This window comes from Varanus komodoensis, unplaced genomic scaffold, assembly GCF_004798865.1.
Source record: "Varanus komodoensis strain SLA01 unplaced genomic scaffold, ASM479886v1 scaffold1, whole genome shotgun sequence".
In the NCBI taxonomy this organism is placed as follows: domain Eukaryota; kingdom Metazoa; phylum Chordata; class Lepidosauria; order Squamata; family Varanidae; genus Varanus; species Varanus komodoensis.
The window spans coordinates 57,594,109-57,606,413 of record NW_025335268.1 but is presented as its reverse complement, the minus strand read 5'-3'; the positions used below and the strand labels follow the sequence as shown (position 1 = coordinate 57,606,413).

The 12,305-nt window shown below is 41.5% G+C and overlaps 1 protein-coding gene across 1 annotated transcript; it reads right to left on the bottom strand.

The window, feature by feature from the left end:
* Window positions 1-2,612: 2,612 nt before the first annotated feature.
* PPIL6 (peptidylprolyl isomerase like 6) lies at window positions 2,613-12,046 on the bottom strand. Its single transcript, XM_044426729.1, has 8 exons — window positions 11,945-12,046; window positions 9,641-9,736; window positions 8,300-8,488; window positions 6,174-6,236; window positions 4,610-4,757; window positions 3,886-3,942; window positions 3,152-3,287; window positions 2,613-2,841 (listed from the first exon to the last, which is right to left on the bottom strand). The coding sequence occupies exons 1-8, from the start codon at window positions 12,044-12,046 to the stop codon at window positions 2,730-2,732; spliced, it is 903 nt and encodes a 300-aa protein (XP_044282664.1). The 3' UTR covers window positions 2,613-2,729.
* Window positions 12,047-12,305: the final 259 nt, after the last annotated feature.

Genomic DNA, 12,305 nt, shown 5'->3' with positions numbered 1-12,305 from the left:
CCTTATTTGTGCTTTCAGAAGAGCCAAAGCAACTCTCCTGATGGCTACCCTTTATCATTGACATGTCAAATTATTTGCAAAAACATCTCATATGGCCTTCAACATTTACTCCAATGGTCCTCTGAATTAGATATACCAGTTAACCAAGGCTGGGACTTACTGACTGGCCAGAGAATTCACAATGAGTCTATAACAAAAGAACAGTTATATTTATAACACCTGAACTGGCCAGACAGGATAGGAATCCCAGTAGCTGGCACTCCTGTGTTGTAGGCGCACCACATGTAATATTACAATTCCTACCAATCACACTATTGGACAGGATATTGGGCATAAGCCCTGGCATGCACCATCTTGCATTTCATCCAAAACTGCAGCCTGGTGTAATCCTTGTGGCAGAAACCTGGGGCCAGGTTCAGTGCTTGGGGGTGACTCTCCCTCATTTATCATCTGTTCTGACTCAAACCTCCATCCCCCAAAATGTAGATGCTAGGGTTAACTGCCTCACTTCTGCAAACACCTAAGCTGACCAAACAGTATTTATTCAAATTAAATGCTACAGCACAAGATAGTGGTATACACAAATTCACAAAGGTATCTCTGAGTTCATGTACCAATGAAACTTTATGTCCTTGACTTTAATTCATGATTATCCCAAGGATGCAAACAGTGTCTCTCACTTGCAAGAAAAAGTGAATAGTGTAATATAGCAGTCTATTAGGTAGAAGCAGCAGGCTTTACTGGTTCCCCCCAAAAGCTTAGAGCAATGCACTTGTTCAGCAGTGGCAGGAGGCTCCAACAATTCTTACAGCAACACTAGTAATGAAAAGAGTAACCTGAGCATTGTGTAATTGTCTAGCAGAACAATCATGGGTAGGTCAATAGTCCATACTCCATGTTTTTGTTAGGTGTGAATCAGGTCATTGAGTGGCTAAGCTTGGTACTCCACCCTCAGAAATCTGGGAACAGTGGAGCAGCTCTTGGAGTATCAGGGTATGAATTCCCACTCATGCCTAACCTGTATATTTGTAAATAAACACCATTCATAACCTGCTAGTGACCACATGCCAAAGAGTGGGATGCTCTGTACTCCTGGGAACTTGCCATTCAGAGAACTGGGGTGAGTGGAACAGTTTTTTCCTTCATTGGGAAATTGAGAATTTCCTGACTGACTTTTTGCAAAGCAAAAGTTCAACATTAGCACTTTTCAATGGGCTTTTAGGACCATTCTATTCCAGCCAGCATTAGAACCCTTGATTATAAATTTTCCATTTGCTGTGATTGTGTTTTTTATTATGTTTTAGGACATTTTTACAGTTGTTATATAGTTGAGATTTTTTTTACTAATGCTGTAAGTTATTTATTTCTAAAGTGCCTTCATGTTATCATAAAAAGGTGGGATTTAAATATCGAAATAACTATTTCAGGCACAGTGGAATTGCAGAAATGCCACTTCCTGTTGCAAGAGTTCAAAGATTCTTTATCTCAAATGATTGTCATGGAGGCAAGTGAGAAATTTGTGGCTGTTTGAATCCAGAGGATTAGCATAGAAATTATAAACAAAAGATTCTTAGAGAGAAGATTCCTACCACTTTATGAATTGGAACCCCATTACAAACAGAGGGTGACAGTGTAAAACAAGAAGAATAGGATGATCCAGAATTCAACAAAAGCAGACCAAATATCTAAGTAAGTATCTATTTCAGAGTGGTGTCTGTGTCACCTGTTTGAATAGTGAAAGCACTGTCCTCATCAGGAGGTTATTGTTTATTACTATAACCTTCCAAATAGCTAAAGCTATCCAGGAACAATCCAGAGTCCTGCAGAACTAATTCTGCACATCTAGCAGGTCTGCTTTTATTTCCAGCAAGGATCCCGTGTGCTACATTGTTATCAACATCAGTTGTTTTAAAATGCCTACAATTTTCTAGGGTCTATGTACAGAAACAAAATCAAGCACACAGACCCTGACTATAGGCTTGCAGTATAATAGCCACTCTTTTTTTGAGGTTCAGGAGCCATTCATAACCAATGTGAATTGGCAGACTGCTGTTTGAAAAGAAAAAGGAGCAGAGCCATTCTAAGCATGCATGGTTCTTTGTGCCCCCTCAACAAAGCACTCTTGATAGTTGCCACATTGCATCATGACATTACCGCACAACCCTATGGGTTGCACTCTTGATGGCTGTCAGACTTGGAGGCTTAACAAGCACCCTGTGTAGGTCAGCAGGATGACCTTAATTTCCCTGTCCTCCATTTTTGCTAGGCTTACATCCATTATTGGCAAACTTTCTGTCCATTTAGCTGGGGTGTATTGGAGGAGAGGGGAAGGAGGCTGGGGAGGCCGGTCTCTCCTTCCTGTCCACCAAAATGGCTCCTGTTGGAGGGAGAGAGGGGTTGGAATGCTGGTTTCCCCTTCTGAGTTTGGAGTTGTCATTGACCTTTGATCAGAGAATCCAAAATTTTCTGTGTCCCATCAGATGCTATTTAGGGGCAATGGGATTGCTCCTTTTGGCTTCCAAGATCATGCATTGTTAAATGGAAGATTGCCTTTGTAGCAAAAGTATTTGGTCAGGAAAAGGACACCAAACATTACCCTTTACATTCTTTTCTAAAAGTGAAAAGTATACTTTTTATTTGCCAAGCATTTTTCAGAACCATAAATCCCATGATCAGAAAGCAACATAATGATACATTTCAGTAAGACTACATAAATCTACTATTCATAGTCATGGCTGAAAAACTCCACAGTTAATGATTTTACATTCTACAACTGGCCTCTCATTTAAAGTATTTGTTGCTTCCAGTCGCTGGAGAACGTCTGAGCCCTCAATCACCTGTCTAAAGTAAGAAGAAACAGGTAAATACTAGGGAAATCACATCAGTTACTTTTACAATTCAGTCACTGGTAAGGCATGCCCTGAGGGCACATGTAGCTACCCAGGACTGGATTTGGTCTGTGCCTGGATAGGAGACAAACTTGGGAACCTTGAGTTCCATGATGGAAGAAAGGCATGATATAACTGTTATTAAGTAAAGATAATGCTGGGCAAATCTAAATGCATTATTTTGCCATTAAATGGTGTTGCCTCCCACATGTTCTGTTGCAACAGCTGTACCTGGGGAACTACTACAGAGCTCTTACACGTACCCGAAGGCCACATATTTGTCGTTCAAGTAAGGAGCTGGTTGTAGTGTGATGTAGAACTGGGACCCATTACTGTGGCGTCCTTTGTTGGCCATTCCAAGAACTCCCCGCCGGTCATGGGGAACTGCAAAATTTTCATCTAAAAGAGTTCATAAATATTTAGGTGGTGTTTTGCTACAGGAGCCATTTATATCAGCATTTTAATGTCCATAAAAATGCCGCACACCATTTATAAACATGTTTATTCAGAATTAGTTTCACTGTGTTCAATAGGATATTGGCAAGTTTGCAGCCTCACTTTCTTATCTTTTCAATCCTTACATGTTCTGGTTCAAATTTTCCTGGTGCAGACTGATACATGGTTTAAGCAGTCAAGAACCTCAGAGAGGTTTTTCATAAATGAATCTTACGCTGCTTTTGAATCGCTTCCATACACAAATACCTGATCCTTGTCTTTGTGGAAGAAAAAGTGGAAAGAGGCATCTGTAATGGAAATGAGCATTCTGAGCGATGCGGAGGTTTCAGATTTGTGCTACAGTCTTAACCTGAATCAAGTCTTGCACAGGAAAACACCCAAAGTGTCCTGTCGTTGCAGATGATGAGTTTTCAGCAATGCAGTTGCAATTTAATCTCATTTCTATTACTGTCATAACTTTTGTGTTCAGGCACTATCTTCATCTATTATCGCAGATACCTGCTAGCTTGTGTCACAAGTACTTTAAAGAGCATATTCCTACCTTCAAAGATAGGCCCATATATCGACTCGCCTCCATCCCCTCTTCCTCCGTGTATGTCTGGATAGTAATTGAAAAAAGGCTATGTCATTATCTATTTTTAATTTGGAAAGAAGAATGTGGAAGCTTAGGATGAAGCTGTTCAACTTAATTGTATGATATTGACTGTGCTAGATAGCATGATTAATGGCTACTTTCAGTAGAAAACTTTACCAGGTAATTGACAGTTCATGTTAATAGCCACTGTTTATTCTATTTTAGGTTTGGCTCTGAGTGTTCAAAAGGTTTCCATACAAAAGCACCTTCAGCATTATCCTCTTCTTTCTCTTAAAGCAGACTTGTGACATTCTTTGGCTAAGATACACTAGCAGCACAGGCAAGCGTTGTTGTCTTGCACATTTGTCCAGAGCCCTTCCGCACATTGGTCCCACCCTCTTTAGTGGAAGAGCCAGATCTCTGTGCACAGAAGCATCTGTGTGGAAATCATTCAGCTCAGAAGAAGTGAATGGGGAAGCCCACAGTAGTGGGACAGCTATAGTCTAGCTTGCAACAGATGACTGGATTGATCTGTTTGGAAGCTTTTGACTGAAAAGTCTAAAATAGGGCTTGTTTTATATATTAGTTTCATCCCCAAATCTGGCTTTAATCTTATAACAGGTGTTAAGAACACAAGCATACATTAAAGATGCCACATGCCTTTATTCAGTGAACAGAATTAAAAACCTACCTCCTCCTTGTATCCAGCCATTTTTTACTAGTCGATGAAAGATAGAATCTCGGTAAGAGAGTGCCAGCCCAGATTCAGGCAACTGTTTCTCTCCTGTACACAAACATTGAAAGTTTCGACATGTTTTGGGACAGATATCAGAATAAAGCTGCACAGCAGGGAGAGAGAGAACATGGTAAGTTTCCACAAGCTCAACCCCAGAGAAAACCTTTCTTTCCTTTGTCTTGTCACCAGGGAGACATGCATAGCATGAATTCAATAGATTAGAACCCTGCACAGGAAGCATACACTCAAGATGCAATCCTATGCATGTGTAGACAGAACTAAGCCCTGCAAGTGCCAGCAGGCCCATGTGGATTGGGGCATCCTGGCAGTGGCAGGGATGTTTCTGTCTAAACTTGCATAAGATGCAGCAGTAGAACTGTAACATCTCTTAAAATCAAAATTCTGTTCCCTGTGGTTATTATTTTAAAATGTGAGGAAATAATAAATGAATGTCTTGCTGGACTTTCTGTACTGGAGATGCCTTCTCTGGCATGCCTCCTGCTGGCAAAAGAACAAGAACGAGAATTTCTGTCACTGACAACCCACATTATCTTCCTTTCTTGCTTCAGTAGAACAGTTCATCTTCACTCGCAGCTTAGCAACAACAATGGAGGAATGACTACAGCTATTGACTCAGAAGTAAGTGTTGAATTTAGTGGGACTCCCAGATAAGGCTGTATAGGACTGCAGCCTTAGGGAAGTATCCGATGGGACCTCCCCCTGCCCCCCAGCTCCATCCAGAAACAATTGTTTACTTTGTTTTGTAGTTTGCCTCAGAAGCACTAAATCTCCCTTCTGCAAATAATGGGCCCCACTCATGGATTGATGATGTCCTTAGTCAATCTAGAGTCTTACTCATTTATAAATATGACTGGTTGGATATTTGATTCATCAAATCACTCTACCTATGAGGAATAAAAACCCAGGCCTTCAAAATAAAAATAAATAATTTTGGTTTTAAAGGACAATCACATCAGATGGTACCACTGGAAAGGCCTCATCCCCCCCCCCCACCCCCCCTGCTTCTCTCTTGTGGAATTCCAATTCCAGGATGGCACTTGCCACTGGATCTATCTTTTGGATTAAATCTGGGGGCAGAAAGTGGGTGTGAATTGGGAATTTAATTGGGGGTAATCTGTGGCTTTCTTTACAAGTAGTGCTCCATTATATATTTGAAACTATTTTGATGCACAAGTTGCCATTTTTAGGGTTATATGTGAACCTACCAGCCATGCTTTTTGTGCATTTTCCACATCTGTTCATGGCGATTCTAAATTAATTGTAATTGAACTACTGTTTTAGGATAATCTGGGCATAGGGCACTGAGAAAATACAGGAAGGATATCAGTGAAAGACCACAGTGTTTGGGCTCGTTCCTGTAACTGTTCACAAATAAGGTGGGGCAATTGTACAAGAAAAGCCTCCAGAAGTACCTGAGCTTTTAAAAATTCACTTGGAAATCTGCATTTGTGCTTTTCTGTCCCCAGTGCCACAGTCTGAGGTTTTGCAAGCAACTTACCTCAAACACCAATTTTCCGATAGGTGACTCCTGAATAGCTATCTCAAAAAATACAAACACGTGCTGTCAAGATAAACAAAGGAAACCCAGAGTTCAATAGAAGAGTACACTGACTCACTGAGCAAAGACTTCTCCCTTCTAGCCATTATTCATGCTTCAGAAGGCAAAAGGTTGAATTCCAGTAAGAAACCAGATGATTTGTTCTGCTTTTCTCTGGAGCTGCACTTTTCTAGTTTTTCTCCTTTCAGGGAATGTTCTCATTGTGTAGTCTGCCCAATTACACCTGCATGGCCCAGAATATTCTAGTGATTTCTACAGTGCAAATTCCTCACATAGGATGCTGGCTACACTGGCATCTAGTATGAACTGGGAACACATCTAGAATACTTTCAGTGTTCTCCTAGAATAGTGCAATTTGGATGGGGTTGGGCAGGGAGGACAAAAACATCCAGACGGGGTGGGCCCGTAGATTCAAGATTCTAGTGTGCCATCAATTTCTGATAATCTCAAGGTTTTCTGCTACACAGTTCTCAAATTACTGCTTCATATGCTACAGTTTTGAGGGGAAGTAAAGGAATAAAGCACATCAAGTTTTCTGTACAGGGTATAGTGGGCAACATACAGCCCACACTGCCCCCAGTGCTCACCCATCCACTGCTGAAATTCATTCTATGCAGAATGGGAGAAGGCAATCTTTGCATCATTCCCCTGTCCTGCTTCTTCACTGGATGGGCCTTTTTTTGCCCCAAACACCTCCATTCCCCGTTCCCTGAGGTTGCTTTTCTGGCCCTAGAGAGCAGCTGCCACATTTCTTTCCACACAGCTGTAAGAGAGCTCTGCTTCTCTCACTGTGAGCTTGGAGAGCTGTCTTCAGCCTCAAATCTGGGAATTCTGAACTGTTCAATGACCCCTCAGACACTTTCCAGGAGCCGTGGCTGGCCCCAAAGCTACCTTTCCTGTCCCAATTACATATTTATAACATTTCTGTCCTAATACAAATGAAACCTAGAGTCAAAACAGCAGCAAAATATATGTATATGAAATCCTCTTGCACCATACCACTCCTCTTTGTCAAGGAAGGAGAGACCCCATGAGGCTTCCCCAGTGCACTTACCACACGATGCCATTTTATCCCAAAAGTTGATGTGAAGAGAGTTGACATTTAGTCAAGAAGACTTTCATTGTGATCTGCAGAGTATTTTGTTTGCCATTTATCTAATCAAGTCCTAGGACAAGGTTTTTATACATTTGTGCTGTTCCTCCAGGGCTTCAGAGTGCCAGACATAAGGTCTTCTATTCTAGACCTGATTAACTTCAGCAAAGTTAATCAGCTGGTCTTCTATTCTAGACCTGATTAACTTCAGCAAAGTTACTGAATCATGTGCATTCAGATCACATACAATCAGGACCCTGCATTTCCATGTTCCCTTCACTGGGCAGCAGATATTATGAATAAAATCCTGTACATTAACAGACTATTACTGCAAGCAAGTTAAGCTATATACTCTGACCTGATTCTGATTCAAACATCACATTATGACACACCAAAGCACAGACTGTGGGTTCACACTCTCCCTTTTCCTCTCTGCTGTGCTGATATCCTCTTCTGATTTCATCTAACTGTAGTTTGCTGCAGTGTTTGAATCTGAGAACAATGATTAGTGCTAAGCCCAAAACGATGATTTAGAGGTTAGGGTTTAAGCAGGTTGGATATCACAGCAAACTATGGGTAGAATAAGCTGGAAAAGGAGGGGAAAGATTGGTACGATGCATCTGTATGTAAGTCTGCATCACCTTTCCAACACTTTTGTCTGAATTCTGGAGATCTGCATTTTACTCCCGAAAGGACCATGAAACTCACTGGATGACTTTGGGCCAGTCAGTACTTCTCACCCTAATCTAGTTCACAGGACTGCTGTGAGGATAAAATGGAATGGAGCAGGATCCTGTGAGCTGAGCTGTCTTGGGTTATTGAAAGAATAAAAAGAAGAAAACAAAACAGAAAGGATATAAATGTAATACATAAGTAAATAAATGAACTCTCTCAAATATGGTAATAACCGAGACTAAATATCGTTCTGTCAGATCCCAGGTCTTCAGGTGTGTCAAATTCCTTTTGAGCCTACCTTTTTGCTTCTCATGTATTTGGTGAGGAAATCCTGTGTAATAGCTTCATAAAGTGTGGTGGGTTTAAAGTCTTTATAATCCCAAACATCAAAAGCCCACTTTAGCAAGATTTTTTCATCTCCAAGGAGCTGGCCATCAACAAAGCACATCACATTGGAAGGATATTCCCATGTTTCCCCTCTCAGTTCCTGTAATCAGAAGACAAAATGACAATGTTCAGGATCAGTATTATTCAACATTGAACACATTAAACAGTAAAACAATGAAATATGCAGATTTTACAGTGGAAACAACATTAGAAATTCATAGAACAACAGACCTGTAAGGGCAAGGTGTGTCTCCATTGAGAAGTACAGCCATTACATGCTGTGCCTGAAGACACAAAATGTGTGTTTGGATCAGCTGGGAAGCAGGTTGTCAATTTATATGCTAGGAATAGCTGGTGTATGCTGCAGATGGTCCCAAATTCATGTTCCACTTCTGAGATTTTGGACTAAGACAGTAGAAATGCAGTGTTTTTAACAATAACTGGACAACATCCTTAGAAGGACGTTGCAAGGAAACTGGCCCTTTCATAAGGTAGAGTGGAGTGGGCAGAAGATGGGCCCCAGATGTTTAAGATGTCATCTTCCACTATTATGACCATTGATTGGCCATACTGGTAAAGGCTTCTGAGAGTGGAAATCCAAAACATCTGGAATCTGCTTTCTGTCTACCTTCAGGGTAGAGCATCAGCTAGCAAGAACATGATCTTGGAAATGAGGGCTTGCTATCTCAAACTCGAAGCTATAGTTTTTATCATTCAGTTAAGTGGCACTTGTATGCACCTTGCTAGAAATTAATTCCCACTGAAATTAATAAGCCTCACTTCTAAGCAAACATATCTAGGTTATGGCTACATTCTGTTGGTAGCAAATTGCTGTTTTAGGCAGAACATTTGTCCCATTTGTCTCCTATTCCTCATTAAACTTGTGCTGCTTGTGTGTGTTAATGTGTGAAGCAAATGCAGAAAGAGGAGCAGGGGAAGAAAGAGGGACAAGGTTAGACAATGAGGAATGGATTCACAGTTGCAAAATGCATCAGAAACACTAATAGATAACCTAACAAAGTTTAAAATAAGAGAAAGCAAACACTAATTTAAGTGACATTAAAACTATTTGGGTGTGCAGCATAATGCAGATGAGACTTTATTTCCTGAAGAGCTTTTATGAACAGAACCTGGAAAAGCAAGAGAACATTCATTCTGAAACATCAGTTGGAGAATGTCTGCTGGAAGACCAGAAAAGGCCAACATCTGACTAAATCAAGACAATCTATTCTGCTGTGGATATAATGCATACCCGTTTTTTCTCCTGTAGATATTCATCCCATGCAAATTGCAGCAGAGGAAGCACTTTAGGCTCTGCAATCTTGTCTGGAAAATTTCTCCTCAGAGCCTAGGTATTCAATATAAAATGAAAGTATTAAAAGTACCTGGCATATCTATCCACTTAACTTTCATAATGGTGCTGTTAACACACATAATTGATGACCATGGAAATATTCCAATGACAACTGTGATTTTGTATCACTTATTTTGGGGTCAATGATGCAGCCATATTTCTGTGGTGACAGATCTGGGTTCAGATGTACTTGTGATGAAGAGGTTGTATGAGGGCATCATGATAAAAATGAAATCAAATCAATTTGTGCTCCATTTGCTATGTAACAGCGAAGCAACTGAGGGCAGAAAGAGCAACAGAATGCAGTGGGTAGAGCATGAATTAAGAGTCAGGAAACACCTTTTCCCTCAGCAATGAACTCACCAGACAGTCAAAGCACACTCACTCACTCTATTTATGGATTTATATCCTGCCTTTTCCTACAAAGGGCTCAAGGCAGCTTACATCATTCTCCTCCTCCATCTTATCCCCACAGCAACCCTGCGAGGTAGGTTGGGCTGAGAGTCTGTGACCGGTCCAAAGTTACCCAGTTGGCTCCATGGCCGAGCCGGGACTCGAACCTGGATTGCCCAAGTCCCAGTCCCACGCTCTTAACCACCACACCACACTGGCAATTGCAACCCTACCTGCAATACAAAGATGATAATACTGACCTCTTCTACAAATCTGCCACCAGGCTCCTAATCCCGAATCACAAGATGGCTGGTGAAAAACTCAGTTTTCCTCCTCCTGCTTGCTCCTCTATTACCAGACCCTCTTCAGCCCCTGGCCCTCAGTGGCCCAACTGAGCATGAATACTTCCAGGGTCATCTCTGTGTCTTTGCCTAGGCAGTTCCTACTTTCCAGCTTTGTCTTTGGGCTCACTTGTCTCCCTGCATCTTATTCCTTTGCATTTATACTGTTTATAAGTCACCTTCCAAAGAAATTCTACATACTTTTTTTTAAAACATAGAACAAAATGCAAAGCTCTAATCACGCAGCAACCAGCTGCTCTTGCTCCTCAGTCTCAGCTAATCTTGCCTCTACCCACAACTTGCTTGACAGGCAAAGATTCAATGAACCAGTAGGCCGCGCTATCCATGGCTCTTCATTCCTGCCAAGGTAGTTTGGGCCAGGGCAAGAGGCATGTGAACCAGCAGGCTGCAATGATGAAGCGGAGCAGCAAGGCCAGGGTGCTCTGCTCGGGGTACCCTGCTGCGGGTGGTGGATCCTTGGCAGGGCCCAACCGTGCCTACCCTTGATGCCAGCAAGGCCAAGTGACTATTCCCATGTTCCACCTGATGCTGACTGCACTCCTGCATGGATGCCTGTTTTTAACAAATTTAAGCACACATACTGATCATTGCCCTGCACACAAACATTTTGCTTTATAAACAGACATAAACAGATACCCAGTTCCAATCCCTCCTCTTCTAGACCTCTCAGCTTTTTCTTCCTTGAAGTTGACAGGGGTTCTTCTGATAGGGACCTTCATATTTTGCTGAAGATATATAGAGATTTGTATTTTCAACAGCCAAATGCCAGTTAAAGCTAGATATGGCTTGATCTGCCAGGGAAGCAGGCACACTGAAGAAATGGAATGACATACATAGAATAGCAGCCACACATCCATGAACACTATAGCTGAAAAAAAAATCATGTTCACATAGATCACTGCTGGGAATCGCCGGCTGAACTGTGGATGTTTCTGCTTCCATGTAGCCATATCCACAAAAATAGCAAAATCTGAAGTGACCCAAGGTAGACAATTGGAGGTTGAGAATAATAGTTTTTTTAAACCCAGTATTAATAAGCATCTGTTTTGAACTGGGAAATGTAAGCATTCCACTTAAAACAGAGGCATTTAAATATACTGCCACAGTATATGCTATGATTGAAGTGCTGAAATTGGTATAGCTAGGATGATAAGTACCTACATTTTACAAAAGGCAGGTTAAGTAAATTTTACAAATGGCTACTTATCATTAGAGCTTTCTAATAAAGCAGTAAAAGTAGAGAGGTTCTTAGTAAATCATTAAAATAATAATTAGCCCCCAGCTAAAATCATTTTCTGACGGGCTGTACATTGAAGTTATTTGCAAATATCTGTAGGTGATGGAGCAGCTCACGAGGCACACGGTCTATGTAGAACCGCAGGTAAAAGAAGAGAGGAAAAATGGGAGCAAGTTGCTGTTACAAGATCAGGAGGATTCTGCGAATTACCTCTGCTGCGTACACAGCCATGTGAAAAGAGGGTTCTGTAAGAAGCCCTATGACTTCTACTAATTGTGACCCGGTGGGCTCCACAGCATTCCCAGCCTGCATGGCTCACAAGGACTTCTGCCTCCTCCTGGCTCTGCTGCTGCTGCTTTGCTTCTCCCTTCCCCTCCGACAGGAGGAGGAGGAACATAAACAATACCTTGTGCCATAGCAACACCAATCAGATGCCGCTCTTCTGTCCAATGAGTTCTGGTAGCCTACGATTGGTTATTGCTTTCTGTCCTATGCACACAACACTGAATGATGCCATAACTTGTGTGTGATCACAAGTCTGAATGTTGTAAGTAGAGTACCCAAATTTTCC